At 41.0% G+C, this 18,853-nt stretch overlaps 3 protein-coding genes across 13 annotated transcripts; all 3 read left to right on the top strand.

Annotated features, from left to right (window-relative positions):
- The first annotated feature begins 8 nt into the window (after positions 1-8).
- On the top strand, positions 9-6,575 carry LOC103388531 (zinc finger protein 836). 2 transcript variants are annotated; one of them, XM_025061258.1, is made up of 3 exons: positions 9-1,272; positions 2,042-2,056; positions 3,220-6,575. In XM_025061258.1, exon 3 carries the CDS (start codon positions 3,273-3,275, stop codon positions 6,213-6,215), a length of 2,943 nt encoding a protein of 980 aa, XP_024917026.1. In that variant the 5' UTR covers positions 9-1,272; positions 2,042-2,056; positions 3,220-3,272; the 3' UTR covers positions 6,216-6,575. The 2 variants fall into 2 exon arrangements, with proteins under 2 accessions (XP_024917026.1, XP_008321791.1); XM_008323569.3 differs by lacking the exon at positions 2,042-2,056.
- Positions 6,576-7,591: 1,016 nt separating this feature from the next.
- On the top strand, positions 7,592-10,687 carry LOC103388532 (uncharacterized). Of its 2 annotated transcripts, none has more exons than XM_008323571.3 (2): positions 7,592-7,825; positions 8,712-10,687. In XM_008323571.3, the coding sequence occupies exon 2, from the start codon at positions 8,743-8,745 to the stop codon at positions 10,255-10,257; it is 1,515 nt and encodes a 504-aa protein (XP_008321793.1). In that variant the 5' UTR covers positions 7,592-7,825; positions 8,712-8,742; the 3' UTR covers positions 10,258-10,687. The 2 variants fall into 2 exon arrangements, with proteins under 2 accessions (XP_008321793.1, XP_008321792.1); XM_008323570.3 differs by having other exon boundaries at positions 7,593-7,825; positions 8,715-10,687.
- Positions 10,688-11,612: 925 nt separating this feature from the next.
- On the top strand, positions 11,613-18,842 carry LOC103388533 (zinc finger protein 271). Of its 9 annotated transcripts, none has more exons than XM_025061886.1 (4): positions 11,613-12,114; positions 13,017-13,050; positions 13,181-13,306; positions 14,659-18,842. In XM_025061886.1, the coding sequence occupies exons 3-4, from the start codon at positions 13,190-13,192 to the stop codon at positions 17,764-17,766; spliced, it is 3,225 nt and encodes a 1,074-aa protein (XP_024917654.1). In that variant the 5' UTR covers positions 11,613-12,114; positions 13,017-13,050; positions 13,181-13,189; the 3' UTR covers positions 17,767-18,842. The 9 variants fall into 9 exon arrangements, with proteins under 9 accessions (XP_024917654.1, XP_024917656.1, XP_008321794.1 ...); XM_008323572.3 differs by having other exon boundaries at positions 11,614-12,075; XM_008323573.3 differs by lacking the exon at positions 11,613-12,114 and adding an exon at positions 12,122-12,260.
- Positions 18,843-18,853: the final 11 nt, after the last annotated feature.

Genomic DNA, 18,853 nt, shown 5'->3' with positions numbered 1-18,853 from the left:
ACCGGAGTGGTGCAGCCCCTGACAGAGGTGAGCGCAATGGGAGTAATCCACTCCTCCTTATATTAGTAAGAGCCGGAACCAAGGAGAGAGGAGAGTTAACAGAGGAGTGAATACTGGCCAAGACGGACGGACCGTATATAAAAGCCTTGCACAGCGTTAACTGTTATCTGTGTCATCGTCTTCGTTTGGGCATAGTAACAGAAGCCTGAGAAGATGACCATAGCGTTCAGGAGGCATCGTAGGGCGTTAAATTAGAGTACGCTTTCACCAATCACAAGAGCACATACTTTACAGCAACGTACTAGCGGTACTATGTAACGGCGAGTGGCGGACAGACAAGGCTGAGAGATGTTGATGCATGAGCCAATCAGCGTGAGGAACAGAAGTGAACGCTCAACTAGCCAATAGAATGATGTGCACGATCTCGTCCAGGTAAACAAAGCCATTTCTAAAGCCAACACTTTCGTATGTATAATTATTTATTTATTTTTCCTTTTTTTAACTGTTTAATTGTTTTGGGTTAGAAAATGTTTTGTATCACGAAAATATTCCCCGTGAAAACCGCAATATACCGATACTTCCGCGGAACGGAGTAAAAAAAAAATTCCGCGATGTACTGAGGGAGCGAAAGGAGACTGTACTTATCTAAAGACGTTGCATAAAACAGACAGACAACTTCCGGGTCATTGAAAAACACCCTAAGGCAAACTCGGGATTGGAAAAGAAGCAATGTTTTTTCTCAATTTCATTTTTTCACAGCATCTAAAGTCAACTGAAGAGCCATTTGCTATCTTCCTTTTTAGAGTTTAAGAAAAACGACGGGATATAAGTCGTCTCCCGCTTTCTGGTGATTGATTTTAAAACGAAAATCATGTCGTTTTGTTTTTTAATTTTTTAATTCAAAACGGAAATCGGATGGCCGCAATGTATACGAACCAAGAACTGTACAATATGCGTGTCCTGTCGAGTTGGTCGGCTACTTCCGGCAGAGGCTGGACTCAGTGCGCGTGCGTCATTGCTGCTCTCTTGGCGCCTGCAGCGGCTGCAGCGCTGGATTTCTTGCTCTTCTTCTATTGCTTCCAATGCTGTTGCTGCTGCTTCCTGGCACTATAGCACGTTTTTCTAGAGCGGAGCAGAGCTGACGCTCGTTCACCCCTCTCCTCCCCCGAGAGTTTCACCCTGTGCGTGAACAGATGTCCACGGAGCCGCTGCTTCTCTGTTCGCCAAACCTTTGTGGGTCTGTGAAGAAAGGCGTTTGCTTCACTGGGGTTGGTGAGTACGTTAAGGCACGGTTGGTTAGTTATTGTGCAGCGGAAGCTTCTCTGGTCAGAGCTGCTAGCTTCTGCTAACGTCTATTGGACCTTTTCTGGCCTTTTCATAACCGTGTGGCCAAAGAACTTCTGGGAGCTTTCGAAGACAAAATCTTCAAATCAGTTCACGCAGTAAGCTAAAACACAGCGTGTGTGTTAAAAAAAAAGCTCGTTGGTTCCTGACCGGCGCTCATCACGTTAATACTGTGTAGGTGTGTAACGGAGTTGACATCGTATCAAAATGTTTTGTTTACAATATGCTTTACACTAAATTTGAATCATTAGAGCTCATTCACTTGCGTTTCACCGTGTATTTGTTTGCTGCATTTATGCTGCTTAGACTCAAGTATGTGTTTTCTCTTCTAATTTAGCAACTACATGCTTTGCCTCTTCAAATAATGAGTAATGGAATTCTAGATTCAGTGTTGCGGATACGCTGTACACTAAAACAGGCTGCATGTAGTAGTGAAGTCATGTGTTATGCGTGGATGTCCCTCACTACACCATTCATGTCCAGACTTGTAGAAAAACCTATTCAATCCTTCAATAATAAGTAAACCCAGACTGTGATGTGTGGGTCAGAATATTTATACCAAATGTGAAGTGATATTTATTTAACAATGTTTCCATTAAATTAACTGATCAATGCACAAATGGATAAGTCTGAAAAATATCTATATTTGGTGTGACCACCCATAGCCTAAAATATATTCTATTGTATTTTATTTTAGGATCACCTAGCACAGGTATACTGTCGATCCATCCATTTTCATCTGCTTACCTGTTACCGGGTCGCGGGGGCAGCAGTCTCTATGACCACCACCCAAATCACACTGCACTCTACCAACCCCCCTGAACCTTCCTGTGGGTGGTGAGTCCACTGGAAGGTACCAACCGCTGGGATTCGATCTTGCCCAAGAAGTGAACCCTGGGGTTCCACATCAATGACAGAGACATTGCCTCTGGACCAAAGCGCCACACAGATATACTGCTAAATTATTTTTTATTTTTTTAACATTGGCCACAGATATTCTTATTGTCAATTATGACCCCTTGTGCAAGAATCTATCTCTACACTTGCTAAAAAACTCCCATATGTCATGTTGCCTGGAGATTTAAAGCATCCTAGTGTCCAGTCAAACTGTCTTCTGCTACACCAGATTCATCAGTACAAAGCACCTGCACCCAATTGGGTTCCCTAGTTTCAGCCAGTTCTGTGTTGATGGCACTGATAGACAGTTTCAAAGGGAAGTAAACTTAAAGTGTGTTTATCTGCTTTACCAAGTTTCTTCAGCAAACCACTATTTCCAGAATTCTCAACCTTTCTCACGTCTTTGTTTCTTTAAAAGAGTTTCAAAGGTGCATCTTCACCCAGTTCTCTTTGAAATCTCAGGGCGTTACTGATGCAGTGTATTTAACTTTCCAGAACCTACCCAACCTGTCACTTGATTCTAATTCAAATGTATGTCAGACATGGTCTGTATGCAAAGAAAGGGAAAGTAATGTGTATTCTTATTCTTTCCTGTTATTTTTATTGTAGTAGTATATGTTCAACAGTGGGGAGGTTGCACTGATTTTATTTCCTGGCTTTAAAGAGTGTTTTAAATAATAGTGAGTAGGGATTTGAAGCGAAGGCTTTAAGTTTGTGAATGGGGTGGGGTTGTTATTCCAACAGTTAAATGTAAACAAACAATTATAAGTTGTAGAAAAGGTTTTTTTTTATTATATACTTGAAATGTGGTGGAAACTGGTTCCAAGTAGTACATTTCAAAAATCTGAAGCCTCCTTCACAGCCATGCTAAAGTCTAGCTTGAAAATTAATGGAGTTTTATTTTAAAGTATAATCTCATCAGTATTTTCATGAACTACATGTTTTTCACCAATTACATTTTCTGTGCTTGTTTGCCAGGCGGCCACTACCCTGACGACTAATCCTGGACTTCTTTTGTGGCTTTTGCTCCCATGATGCTTGGGTTACAGGGATCTACTACTTCCCCCAAAGTCTACCGCTGTGTGGCCTGTTCAGCCACTTTTAGTGGACTGTCTTCTTTGCTCGTCCATCAGGCTTCACATGCAAGCACACAAAACAAGGTCTCCTCTGTTGCCCAGCAGCCTAGCCTCAGCTCACATGAAGGACTATTTACAAGTACGCAGTCACCTGCTGAGCCTACTGTTTTGCCAGCAGTTCATCCCGTGACTTCTCAGACTTCTTTTTACATTTGTGATTGTGGAGAGGAGTTTCAGAACTTCAGTCAAATGCTGGAGCACAAGCGATCCCATATTGCTGAAGTCCAACTCTCTCAGCCCAAGGATAGCAATATTGTTACCCAACATGTATCACTCAATCAGACTGTTACCCAACTTGATGTGGTCCATGATCGACCCTCTACCTCCAAATCCCCAATATCATCTGAATTGCCTGCACTAAAAGACTCATTGCTAGCAGACATCAGCTCAGGGGGTAAAGTTGCCAAAGTAGAACAAGGCCTGTCCACACCTCAAGGAGGAGATGGTACAAAAACAGTTAACAGTGCACCCACAGTTGAAACGATCTCAGAGACTGAAAAATGTGTCGAGAACGAACAGACCCCTGTTTCTCATAGTAATAACAATGACAGTTTGCCCAGTAACAAGTCAATAATGAAATTGTTAGCATCAGCATACAGGCATCGATTTTCCTCCGCTCACCCCCCCAACCATAATGATAATAAACCCTCAGTTCCTCTCAAGGAAGAGGTTGTCCCTGTTGACGTGACGCCAATAGCAAACCCTATTCCTAAAGCTGACGTATTGCCTGGCAATGAACTCTCAGTTGCACAATTGAAGAAACTACTTTCACAACCAGGTGGAAAGACAAAGGCCCCATCCATTAGCAAAGTTATTGAGTTAAGTAAGAAAAGAGTTGTTTCTCTGACCATGACCTTGTCACCAGTTGTGGTTCTTGAAACCCGAAATAAACTGAGGGATCCTGTGGGTAATGCGTTATATGGAATATATCAATGCGGTCGCTGTCGTAGGGTTTTTCAGAATTTGGATAAGTTGACAGAGCATCACTTCCTACACAAGAAAGAGAGGATCAAGTGTTGTCGTCACTGTAAGCAGCTAATCATTGGGCGGGTACCTTTACCTGACAATCACACATGTCCCCAGATGAAGAGTCGAAATTCGCCATCCCCACATTATCAAAGCAGACAATCATCTGCTCAAAAGGTGAAGCAACTCCAAGGCAACCCAAAAAAGGTCTACTTTTGCCCATTGTGTAAACACACCTATGCACGCAGATGGAACCTCAAAAAACACAAGTGTGTTGGTTCTGCTCCCTCTCAGCAAACCGAAGCACCCATTCAGAACAGGCTGTTATTGAAATCCAGCAGTAATGGAGTGACAGAAATGCAGGAAAATCCAGAATCCCTTCTTGTCAAGAGTGTTTCTGTGGGCACTGGAATGGGGAATCATATAAAGGTTGAGGGGGCATCTCCTGACTCACAGCAGTCTTCAGGATCACAGCAGGCCTGGAATCCTCCAGCCGAACATTTCCCACTATTTTATCCCAAATCTTCAGTGGTTGGTCAGAACAATGATGCCTCTTTAATTCCATCACCGCAAGAACAAGAAATGCACTGGAATGAGGCTGCAGCCCATGATGATGATTCTAACAATGACTATGATGATAATGATGGTAATGAAGGACAATGGACGATCCCCCTGGACCATGACATGGTAGGGTTTAATGCTGCAGGTAAAGGTGATGCTGAAAAAGAGATAAACAAATCTGGACCAGTGGTAGATGAAGACTCATCAAATAACCTACAGTATGTTATTAGAGATGGAGTTAAGTGGTATCCGTGCAGCAGGTGTAATAAAACCTACAGTCAGGCCTGTACCTTGAGACGTCACCTGCGGCTCTGTGCGTTCAGGCCACGTGTGCCAGGCACTGCATCTTCCCAGCTGACTGCAGATGGTTTAAGACTGTTTGCCTGTTTTTTCTGTGGGAGGAACTTTAACCGTAAAGATAACATGATGTCCCACAGCAAGAGATGCCAGCATCGCTCTGCGTCAGACATAAAAAAAGGATCTATCCAACAGAACCTCTCAGCCAGTGCTACAGATAGCCAAACCCCGCAGGATGACGAGAGCAACTGGGGCATCATGTCGCTGCCCTCTGTACTTCCTAGAAGAGTGACATGTGAGTGTGGTGTGGGATTCACTTCTCCAAAGCTCCTCCTGGAGCACCTGCAAAAGCATGCACAGGAGTCGTACACATGTCCAACATGTGGTGAAACTGTTAGCTCCTGGGCTGATTATGAAGTCCATTTGCAGATACACATGCATCCACACAACCAGCTGCTGAAGGGACTACAGCCATCCCAACCCCTGCTGCTTCGATTTCAGCAACAGCCAGTTCAGCCGCAGCAGACACCAGCTGCTCCTCCTGTGTGTCAGCCTTCACATGAGCAGCCACGTCTACTGCATCTTCCTAAAAAGAAACCGCGGATTGTGTGCACAAGATGCGGCAACACTTTTTCCTCTCGCTGTTCCCTTTGGCGGCACGTCTCCTGGAATCGTTGCAAAGGAGCACAGGTTTCAAATTCCGCCGCAAATCCACCAAAAACCTACCACTGCTCCAACTGCAACTCCGACTTCCCCAACTCGATCAGTCTTACGTTTCACCAGAGGAGTGGCACTTGCAAGCCTGCCGTGAAGCCTGTGCGTTGCCCTTCTTGCTTCCGCTGGTTTAACACTGTGGTCGGTTTGCAGAGGCACCTGCTGACTCACAAACGGTCCGAATACCGCTGCGATATCTGTCAGGGAACGTACGCAAACCTTAAGTCACTCAAAACCCACCGCAGAAAGATTCATCACATAATGGCAACAAATGTCATTCAACAGACAAAAGAAAACTGAATAACCAAGAGAACCGATGGGGGTCAGATGTGGATTGGTACATACACTACAAAGCATCTTTATTATAAATGTGTTTTTTGTACTCCTCCTTCCCACCCACCCCTTTAGCTGCCAGTTTTTACATTACACCACATGTTGTGCAGGAGGTAATGGGATGTTTTTAAAAGGCTCAGACTCAGTTTGAATTGTAAAATTTGTAAATTTTGATATGCTGTATATTTTAGTTGTAGTACACCAATCATTACACAAGCTCTTCTAGTTAATTTAATGTTGGAAATATTAGTGTTCAAACATGGATTACACAGATTGTGATTATAGTACGTGTGTGTCCCTGGTGTTAATAAACTTCCTAGTACATGATAACTTGCTTGTGTTGTTTGTGTTACAGTTACATATGTGTCACACTTAATGCTAAATTGTTGTAATGGAGGTTTTTAAATTTCTGTAAAACATTTTTTAAATGTTAAAAAAATTAAATTATGTAGTTTTAAATATAGGATGCTAACGGTGTTGGTAAGTGTGGTTGTTGGTGAGGACAGTAGAAAGTCCCGCGACTCGTATTTGGCCAAGATGATGATCGAGTAGACAAAGGAGGGTAGGTGGGAGGTTCTATAGGTAATGATTCCAGCAGATGACATTGTACCTTCATAATAGCACAACCCAGGTGGAAGAGAGCCTTAAAAGGAGGTGTTCACTGGTCAGAAGAAGAAAGGAGGTGAATGGAAGCAAGACAGGTTGTCTATTGTTGCACATCTGCTCTGCTCCTCCCCCTGCCTGTCTCTCTCATCTCTTGCACCTGCCTCCTGTTCCTCTTCTGCCAGCCTTTCCCATGCAATCAGCTTGACTGCCTGCACATGTTGTTTGTTTTTATTATCCTTCCTTTATGTCATTGCTTGATGCCTTCCACCTGTGCCATTTATATATATATATATATATATATATATACACAAATATGCGTGTGTGTACTGTTTATATAAATGAGTGTATGCGTGTACTGTATACTTATAGTGAGAAAGAGAAATAAATTATATAAAACTTGCATTTGCACTAATTCCTTGCGTAAAATTACACTGTTTATATTTGTTCATAGCCTCCTTGTGGGGTTTTTTAATTTAACCAGGTGACAGCAAATTATATATAATTAATATATGTATAATTAAAAATATACCCGGTTGCTATGGTGGCTGTTTCAAGCTAATGGAAATGAGAAACAAGCGGCAGATAATAGATGGAAGTATATGAATGTTAAGTATCGTTAGTATCCTGCACTAAATCCAAGGGAAATCTGACCCTTGAAATTAGTATTAACAAAGCAGGGTGCATCAAGGGTGAACCTCCGCCTCCAGCCAGTAGGTGTCAGTATGCTCACACACTACTGGCGTTTGCACCGCGGGTGTGGGTCTCGCCGAACAAGTCAGCTTTTTCTCAGGTTTTCCGGCCTTCTGCTTTGCTGGTTTGGCTAATGGCTGTTAGCTGCTAACGTCGGATGTTGAACGCCGGCTATTTGGCGCGATTCCGGATTTATTGTAAAACGGCAATGGACAAAGCGCCCGGTGTTTAGTCCAAGAACGCTGCAAGCATCTGAGACTGAGCTGCTTTTATTCACATGTGTAAGTTTGCGTGACGTTAATGTATAGCAGCTAGTCGTTGACGATAGCATGGTGATATTGTATAAACCTAACACAAACCCGCGAGTTTGCGCAACATGCCGTTCGAAATAGTGTTTTCAATTATACGAAATTAATAAAGCAACTCATACTTTTAACTGTATCGCATCAGATTAGTTTATTTAATGTGTCATTGTGCCTTTGCTTAGAATGACTGGTAGCGTCAACGCAACTTATAATGTTGAACTTGATTCGGAAAACAACTGGCCATTTACTAAAAGCTTCACAAGGTTACTAGTTAATATATATATATATATATAAAATTTAAGGCACAATGACACTCGTTTGCTACTGTGATTTTCAAATGTTGGATGGTGAACCACTGATGGGGCTTGGAGGTAACACAAGTGGGCCTCATCAAAGAATAAATAAAAGCATAACACTACGCTGCAGCTGATAAGGATAACAGTTTGTAAATTATAATAAAACAAGATCATGCACTAGTTGGGTTCACAACACAGATAGATGCTAAGTGTCGTTTTAGTTTTGCTTTAGGGTTTTCTTTAGTCAAATCTTACAGGATTGCCTGTAGGTGCTTACTATCTTGAATAATGACTGTAAATGCATTTTTTTAGACAATACATATTTGTTTACATTCAGCACCTGGTCATTATCATTTTGTAGTTGTGCAATGCTACCTATAGAAATAAGAGCCTATGTGCATGGTTCCTGTTAAAGATAAAGTGAGAGGTTAAGAACATACTCCCCTGATTAGAGTCAAGTAGTAGAGAAGTATGTGAAGAGGATTTTTATATACTGTATCTACATATTGTATATATCAGAATATATATAAAAAAGTGTACATGACGGGTTTTTTTTCCTGTCTCAGCAGAAAAGGTACTCAGTGCCTAGGATCATCAATGAATGCACCCTCATCGAGCCTGAGCATGGAAAAGGGACGACTAAAACAAGGAAATGTTCTGGAGGATGGAATAGGCAAAGATCTGATGAATGCAGGAAGGTTTTGCTTCAACTGTGAGCAAATATTTTCAGATCGTAAATGCCTGGAGGAACATGTGTGTTCTGCAACATGTTACATCTGCTCCTGTGGAACAGAGTTTGCCCTGTACACAGACATGCATGAGCACAGTACGACACATGAGCCAGGGCACCAAGTGCTTGATCATGAAACAATAAGACAACGCAGGATTGAGAAGCGGAAGCAGGAAGAGATGCAGCTCAACAGAATACAGACTGGTGAGGTTATCTGGAAGGCACCTAAATATACAATTGGGCCAAAGTCCATGTCCGCTTCACATCATACAATATCAACCACCATGCTTAAAGGATCTATACAAACTGCACAGAATTCACAAGTGCCTGGATATACCCCTTCTGCATTAAAGACATCATTCCCTCAAAATTCCAACTTGGCACCAGATGTGCATAACATTTTTGCAGATGTAGGCGCACCTACCGTGGATTTATGGACAGTTTACCAGCCAGTTGTGTTAATAAAAACGGTGCGCCAGTTTCACAAGAGTATGCCGTACACTTGTGGAAAATGTGGCCAACATTTCTTCACAAAGGCCTCTCTAGTCACCCACAACAACAATCATGTCACAGACAGAGTTTGTGGCTGTGTGGGATGCGGGATGCTGCTCTCAAGCAGAAAGGTCGTTCCTCGCTTCCATAATTGCAACGCACCCAGCTCTGCTGCCAAACTCAAAGTCGTTACTGCAAAACCACCTAATTTCAAAGGGCAAACTAAAGTCAGTATAGACATGAGTCACAACCTAAGTGTTCAGGTTCCTCAGGCCACTTCTTCTTTTCAGTGGAACATGCCAAATCAAAATGCTGGCATTCAGGCACCTAGTTTGACTTCCAACCTGCATTCACTAAAACACAATTCCATAGCATACTCTGATAGTAATCAGAGATGTCATGTCAACTCATCACTGCAGTCAAAGAATTGGAGTCACCGTGCCTCCAAGCCTTACTCCACTCTCTCCATTCCATCAACTAATCAAAGCCAAATAAAAAGATCACCACCACCGAATCCGCTCCAATGTCGAGTCTGCCATCTTATCTTTGAGTCTGCTCAGCTACTACAGAGGCATAAGTGTGCCAAAGCACGAGAGTTTATGGCACAGCAGGGGCGTGGAGGAAAGCAGCATCATAACCTAAATAAAATGCCGCTGACAAAATTGGGTCCTATTCAGATGAATGGTGAGAGGAAGCCCGAAGCACCATTTGCAGGCAACATGAAGAAACCCCAGATTGTGACCATTGATCTGGACGGCCCTCAACAACCAGACTCGGTGAACAAGAAAAATGGAGATCTTGACGATGATTGTTACATTGTTGAAAGTGAACCCGACAAACCAGCTGAGATGATTTACCAAGTGACCTCATCTGTTCCCATTAAAACTTGACAGCCAGATGTCAGGTTTGCATGTAATGTTTATTGTTGAAAATGGACCAAGTGCGGTAACCTCCTGTTGAACGATATCAGTTGGTTTATGGTCGACACACAGGAACACAATATTCTAGACTACTCCACAAATTAATTTTGATGTGTGATGTACAGTGAGAATTGTCAAACATTTTCTCTTTAGTACTATAGTAAGAGACCCTGTATCCCTGAAACAATTGGTATCCAGCTGTGGTTATCAAGTGTTTATAATTAAAATAAAATCCATTGTATTGTTTTACCATTTAAATGGGGTAATTAATTACTGCAGTATGTTTTACTTTTAGAATATGTTAAAGTATATAAACAGAAATTTTGTTGTGAAGCTGACCAGGATATCTTGTGTCCCCCCCTAATTTTGGTAAACTTCAAAAATAAAATATTAAAATATATATGCATTGTTATTTTCTAAGTGCGTTTGTGACTAACAAAGCAGAACATTTTTAGTTTGACAGTAGGTTGGTTGGCCAGGTATAAAATGTCTATAACTACCATGTGTCACAAAACCATCTGTCAAATTTGTTGCCTCCATAGTAGTAAATAATGTGTAAATATTTGTGTTGACAGAACCACAGAGCATGAAAGGCTGATGTTTTATTCATATTTTACAATGTGAAAACATTTCTGTCCCCAAGGGGCACCATGACAAAAACTAATTTAGAACCACTGGGTTAACTGGACAATCTAAATTGATTGATTACATGTGGCCCTGTGAAGGAATGGCAAACAGGTAAGAGTTGTGTTCATCTGAGTGCTTTGTATGATAAATCTGAATCTTGTGGGAATGTTTGTTGTGACTGATTTTCCTCGTAGACTAATGTGAAGCATGGTTGTCTAAAATAGGAGCCTCCTTTTGTACTCTTGACTTAAAATAAAATAATTACTTATAGGTCAATTTCCACAACACAATCCTATTTCAAACTCATAAGAATCGGTAAGTTTCCCATTCACTTTAGATGGATAGAATATCAAAGAAAACAGCTGGACCAACCTGTAGATATTTAGCGCAAGATGAGTTCATTCGGACGCTATTATGTGTGCGTCCAGTAGAGGGCGGGTTTTAAATAAAAGTGGTGTGTACTTGTTAATAAGTTGAACAAAATAGCATAAAATACCGTAATTTTCTTGGAACAATTAATTGGTTCAATACACCTCCGATCTCAATTTTTCTACATGCCAATGAAGTTAAAAGATTATTGCCTCTCGCTGTTGATTGGCTCGTTCTTCGATTGTTAATCTAGAGAGGCGGGACCGTTCGTTTGTTAAAGGTGGTGATTGGATGGTAAGAAACAACATCAATAACTGGCAAATCAAATGCATTGTTGTGTATCTATTTCAGCCCTGCTATTCATAGATACATTCTATAATGCGGAAAATTAGCAAAATTAAAACTTTACTATATGATTGGAAAGCGAACTTTAAAACGGGTCAGTTAGGTATAATATATAAGTAAGCGAAGTGACTTAATAAGAAAAAATATAAACTCTGATATTTCCCACTGTACTTAAACACACCGGCGACTTCCCATTCAGCGTGATTGACACTCCTCTGTCTGATTTTGTGCGTGGAATTCCTCGCGTAGTCGCTGTTTACTTTGAAAATAAGGACATTTCACGTAGACACAAACACGTGTCTGGTCACTGCATTTGTGTCAAACAATGCCAAACAGCGAGGACGGCGACAGAGCATATGTTAGCCTGGAGCTAGCCAGTGGATAGCCCGTGGAGCAACGGTCTGTGTGTGGCTACGCGGAGACGAGCCATAACACATTCACTCACAGGCAAGAATCTTGTTTACTACGCAGAGATTTAATTGATTAGTAAGTACCTAGGATGGAAGCTTGGCGTTTTACAAAAAACGATGTAACGGTGAAGTTGACGGGGTGTCCGGGCGGCCTGTATTGTTAAAAAATAGTAGCTAGCCTCCATTTGTGGCCTACGGGAAATTAATGCCTCCACTGTTTTGGTAAGCTGTTTCTACTTTGTTTTGTTACAAATATATAGCTGGGGATGTTTATAATGTATATATTACACTTTTCGGTGTATGTAATGTGTAAAAATGTGATTTACAGTCCACATATAGTGTAATAAGGTGTTTACCAGAGGGCAACTGATAACAGCAACTAGTTTTTTTTTCTACCTAATGGTCGCTTAAACTTACTCTCTCCCCCACCCACAAAACGCTACCACTTTATAAAGTCAAATGGTTGTTGTTGCTCATGTTGTTAAAAAAAACCTGGGATAAACTTTAAAAATGTAAGGTTCATCTAGGTTTTTCAGCAACTTAGCAACTAAAACTGTTTAGATGGGGTATCAAACTCTCGGCCTGTGGGCCAATTACGGCCCTGGGACTTCCCACATCTAACCCCTACAAGACATCAATAAAGTGGCTCACCTGTTGAGTTTTTTGTTACTAATTAGGGTTATATTTTACAGAGATTGATTATAGATTAACAGCTGTTAACATTCCTTGAGGGATTTATTAAGGAAAACATTAACACAGAAGGCCTAACACTTATATGAAAACCTGTAAGCATTTAAAAAAAAAAACCTTTTTGGAAAACTTGAAATAAAAACAAAACTTTTCACTTGGTTTGCCTGTTCCACATTCACCAAGGTTTCTGTAGACACACGTGTGTTAATGAAATGTTATTGATTAATAAGATTAACTAACCTGGTTTGTCACTTAAAAGTAAACATTAAATGGTCATTTCTGTTTCAGTGACCAGTGGAAATAATCTACAGTGACTTGACAAGTATGTTTACAGAAACACGTCCGTTGTAGTGTATGCTCTGTGACATGGTCTCTAGTCTCTTTTTTTTTTCTTCATGATTGCATGTCACTGTTGATGAGCTCAAACCTACTTGTCGTTGTTTAATCCACAGACGGTTGACATGGGGAGTAAAATGTCCCTCAACAGAGGAAGCAGTGCCCAAAGTACAGTCTCTGAATTCACTTCTGTGACACCTCAACCTTGCAGTACCATTCACGCTCCTACGGACTGCAAGCAGGTAGCTTGGTGTTAAAAAGAACTTCCCAGAGTAATGATGTCTGTTAACGATGCGTCTAACAGTTTGAGTCAAATGTAAAGAAATACAAATGAATGTATGAATGTAAAATGTTAAACAAAAAATAAAATATTTATATCTGATTCACATATATATTTCTTTATCAAAGAAAAAAATTATAATAATTTTGGTGTTTTAGTACACCATAATTCTGTTTGTTAGACATAATCTAATTTATTTACTGTAATATATTCATAAAAGGTTTTGACACATTGACATTGGTTTCCATTTATTTCCCTGTGTAGTCAGAAATACTTTGGGAGCTATAAGTTATTGCAACTGTTGAATAACTAGAAGTTGCACTTAACTTAAAAAACGTTATCAGCTATAAAGTCCTTCGTTTTTCATCCTTATGTCCTCCTCATAATGTGATGGATACAAGACATATTTGAAATGCAGGTAGGCCAGTCAGGCCGAGACATCTGCCTTACAAAGTGATGACTTCACAGTTACTGCAGGATAAGATTGTCATATCCTGCTAAAAAATCCTTCATCTTCTGGTAGGTGGCATCACGTCTCTCAAATTCCAGTATCTGTCTCCACATCAATGGTTCTCTCCCATCTGATCCTCCAAATGAACATAAAAGTTGACGGTTGCACCACAGAACACGTTTGATTGTCTTTCTGTCCTTCACAGATGTGTCCTGTGGTTGGACGTATCCACATTTGTAAATTATTTTTCCTACCTGTTGATAACAAACATTTCTTTTCAAATGACAGGGACATTTTTCACAAAGTGTTTAGGACTGAGAAAGGACTCCAGTGTTTATTTCTTCCGCAGCCACTCTTTGTATCTCCACCTGTTTCCAGTTCATCTGTGATTTAAACAGCCTTCCAGGGTCAACATGTTTGACCTTTATAGTCACACTTTGACCTGAAAACACAACTTTTTTTAAAGTAAGTCATGAGAATGAGCTTTGAAATATGCTGGTTTAGTGGGAAGAATTTAGTTGAGTTGCAGCCATCCATTATTTTAGTAATCAATCTGTCCATTGGGTGAAAAAAAAAAAAGTAAAAATGTGACAATGACAGATGTCCTTGTTCCAGAAGCAGCAGAAACTATATACAAAAAAGATGTGTAATAAAACAATAAAACCAGAAATATATATATGTATACAGATGTGTAATAAAACCAGAAATATATATATGTATATATATAAAATATAAATATCAAACTTTTTTCTAACCAGTTTGAGTTATTTAATTGATTAATTGTTTTATTGTTTCTAGTGAAATGATGAAAATCAAATGATTGATTGTTAACCGTTTGTAACAGTTAGTCTATTTCTCAACAGGATTCTGAAGACAAAGAATACAGTGATTTGGACTCCAGGTGGAGGTCTAAAATAAGAGCAACAGAACAGAGGAGAACCACCACAGAACCCCAATCATCATGGAGTGTGGAGTGTGTCAGCCATGTTGGCGCCAAAACAGGCGGTGCCAAAAACTCTCATCAGCATGAAGGCATATTACCACAGACGGGGATGGAGGCCAAGGCTCCAGTGATGCCAACATTATTGTCCATAGCAGACGGTGATGGACCAACTATGGAACACCATAGAACAGACAGACAAAATGCTGCTGGTGTTGATTGCCTTCAGCAGAAGGATGTCAGTACAACAAAAACACCATCAGCAAATGTGGAAAACTATGACAATAGTGCTGTCCCTGACAGAAACAGCTCTGCTCCCCCTACAGTCCCTGATAGGAATGCGCAAGATGTGCTGCCAACAAAAGACAGAGTGAATCCAAGCACCACAGAAAATCCAGGGTTATATAGCCCTTTTACAAAAAAAGGAGATTCTGATCCTAGTGAACTGGTTGATCCTAAAGATGGGACACAAAACACTGAGTCTGATAACAAAGCGGCACTGAAGAAAAATGAACGGTCTACTTCAAAACTCTGCACTCGTACACGAGGCGCTAAACGAAGGTCTACGCTGGGAGATCAGCATGTGTCTGCAAAAGTGTCCAGGATCATTAGTTCTCCAGACGATCGATCGGTGTTGAACACTAATATGTCCTGTGTGGATGGTCGAGACACTGACCTCCAAGGTTCTGTAAGACATACATATGGTGGTCAGTGTTCATCATGGTCAGGAACAGACAAAGAACAAGAGCTAAAGGAAGTCAATTTAGCTCAAAAATCCCAAACAAAGAACATGGGGATTCTAAATTTGTCAAGTTCAGATAAAAATCAAACAGAAATAAAAGAGATAGTCAGCATAAATGTTGAAGAAGACTCGATATTTGAAGGTAGTCCTGACTCTCCGAGGGATACCGGCTTGCAGAAGGACACTGATGATGTCATCATGTCAGAACAGAAACATCAACCTGACAAATGTCTACAGACTGACAATGACTTACTTGACCTGGATTACCAAAAACCTGTATCAGAGCCTGATAGTCCTGACATTTTAGAACCAAGTTACAGAAACATGTTTGATTCTGAGGGTCTAGAGTACAAAAGCATTGGTCATAAAGGCTACACTGACAGTCAACACACAGATAATGACTTTGACGATGACCAAGAGGCCAGTTTTGATGCTGACCGAAGTGCCATCAAAATGAACAAGAAAAGTAAGAGGATATGGAACTGCGAGTGTGGTCGTACCTTTAGATTCCTGTCTCAGTTTGTCATCCATCAACGGATCCATACAGGAGAGAGGCCGTTCAAATGTCCCCAGTGTGGCAAAGGTTTCAGCAAGAACTCAAACTTGAATCTCCATCTGAAGACCCACAGCAGAAACAACATATACAAAAAATGCATGTTCTGTAAGATTAAATACTCCAGCCCTGAGTATGAGTCTCATATGAAGTTCCATGCCAGGGAACTGGAACAACAAGCCAACAATGACTCTGAGACACTGAACACGCCAGTCACCATAAAGAAAACATTGAAAGAGTGCCAGTACTGTGGGAAAACATTTCCATTCCAGTCTGCTCTGATACGACACGTGCGCGTGCACACAGGAGAGAAGCCTTACAAATGTGATATTTGTGGAAAAGCTTTCGGTCAAGCCTATTTCCTTCGTGTACACGAGCTGACCCATTGGACCGTGAAGCGCTACAACTGCACTCGCTGTGCAAAATCATTCACCCACTACAGCAATGCCAAGAATCACACGTGCAGGACAACAGGAGGCCATGACGCATCCCAGGTCAACAGCGAGACCAAGCCTACGTTGACCTACACATGCCACATTTGCAAAAACGTTTTTGATCATTTATCGGATTTCAACCGACACATGAAAGGTCACACTGGTGCAAAACTTTATCGCTGCTTGTATTGTGACAAGCTGTTTGCCATGCTTTCTGAGTTTAACAGCCATCAAAATCACTGCAGGGAGCGAAAAAACTTTGACCCTGACATTAAGGAAGAAGAGAGGATGTCATTGGTGGAGTTCTCTGTGCCTTCCCTGAGGTATTCAAGTTCACCTCCTCTACTTGATGCCAATGGTGAGGACAAACATTTGCTGCCTGTCCACAAGAAACACATCACCAACCACAAGAAACCGTTCCAGTCGACAGACGTGTCTCATCAGTGTCACTCACACTTGGTGACAAAGTTAAACCAACTCGACAACAGGTCCGACCCCAGGAGATATCTTTGCCCGCGGTGTGGACGACTGTTCCGACACATGGGCAGACTCCGAGCACACATGCTCACCCATGCCCCAGGTCAAAGCTACACTTGTACCTGTTGCGGCAAGACTCTTAACAGCTGGAAAAGACTGTGGCATCACCAAAGAGTTCATCGACAGAGACACGGGCGGTTCAATTGTCCCAAGTGTGGGAGAGGTTTTCGTTTTGTTGAATGTTACAAAAAACACATGAGGGAACACCCGGAGTTTCGGTGGGTCCAGACTAAGAGTAAAAAAGTCTTCCTGCCTTATCAATGTGAACAGTGCAGCTGCAGCTTCAGGACCCTGGACATGCTGTTCGCTCATCAGGTCTGCCATTCAGCAGCACAAGAAATTAACAGTACTACTGCTCTGAAACTATCGTCAGAGGCTCACAGCTCACAGACGATCAAGAAAACGTTTAGTCCTCACATGAACCACGTCCTCGCAGTGCATTCTAAACCCAAGAGCGGCAGTCTTCAGAAGAGTTGGTCCAAACTGGACCCACAAGTGTCTCCTCTAGTGCCTGTGGATTCTTCAGACCCTTCGAACACATCTGGAATTCCAGATGAGGAAGTCAACGACGAGGATATTAATAACGCATTAGGAAAACCGAATAGAACACTCAGAACAGAAACAACAATCACAAACAGAAATGCAACGAAAACAGATGTTGGAAAGACATCAGACGGTATCAAGTGTGCTGTGTGTGGTGAGGCCTACCCTGCCATTTCAGACCTTTATCAGCACTATTTGCAGCATGCTCGAGGCCAGGTGTAGGTTTTTTTAATGGTGTCTGTCGTCTGATTTAATTCATTAAACACCGTGGTCTATTCTGTGATGATTATCAGGCAAATGCTGACAGTATTTGTAGAAGAAATGTCTCTAATTCATGTTTTTTTTAAAAGTCATCTTCAAAGTCGGTACCAGAAAAAATAAAACATTTTCTGGTCACGTTGCTGCTCGGAGGTTATGAGACTTAGACTGATGAGAGAGTGTCTGACTGTAAAGATAAAGACTTTGTGGACGCTCCTTTAAAACAGTTAACTTGCTAATTAAAGAAACCTTCCGGAATGTTTATTGTCTACTCTGTACCATTCCCTATTTTTGTTGCATCTTTGTTTGTCAGATTCTTTTTTAAAATGCTTGTCTGGTAAATAATAATTCAATGACTAAACAACATATTTAGGAATTTGTCACATTATTAGGAAATGTACCAACATTTCAGAGAGATTTGTCTCATTTGTTTGTTTTTTTGCCTGAAAACTTGTATTTCCTGTTGTTGATGCCAACATTTCTCGTGTGTTTCTGAAACGCTGATGGAGATCTACTGTGGACATTAAGGCGTCGTCTCCAGTCTGATCAACCCCTGCTGCAAGTTCTATCATATGGACTGGATTGGACTGAAAATGTATCTTTAAATGCTTCATTTTTGGACTTTTCTTTCTCTTTAACTCTGTTGTTTTACCCATGGACATTTATTGTGAACCAATACATCATTTTTATTTTAGATTTGATTTTTCATTTTTATATATCACTAGTTTGATTTCTTGTTTTGATATCCATCATCAAACGAGATGTTTCATGAGTCGATGAATGAATAAAATTCAATGTAAAATCACTGGTTACGTGTTTTTGATTTTACACTTTTTGGTAAATGTCAGCTTTCTGCAAAGATGAGAATTAACTGGGTTTTTTTTTCATGATGGATTTATTTTATTCAATCACTAACCATTTACCAACTTGTCATTTGATAGCATAAGTCATTTAGTTGGAGGACATGGTGTTGTGAATCCAGGTGGTGTATTTGCAGACCTTGACGTAGATTCCAGGCTTGTTCTTCTGGCCACAGCCGTAGGCCCAGGAC

Source organism: Cynoglossus semilaevis, chromosome 13 (genome assembly GCF_000523025.1).
Source record: "Cynoglossus semilaevis isolate Cse_v1.0 chromosome 13, Cse_v1.0, whole genome shotgun sequence".
NCBI classification, from domain to species: domain Eukaryota; kingdom Metazoa; phylum Chordata; class Actinopteri; order Pleuronectiformes; family Cynoglossidae; genus Cynoglossus; species Cynoglossus semilaevis.
The sequence above is the reverse complement of the archived record's forward strand: the minus strand, read 5'-3'. Positions and strand labels throughout refer to the sequence as shown.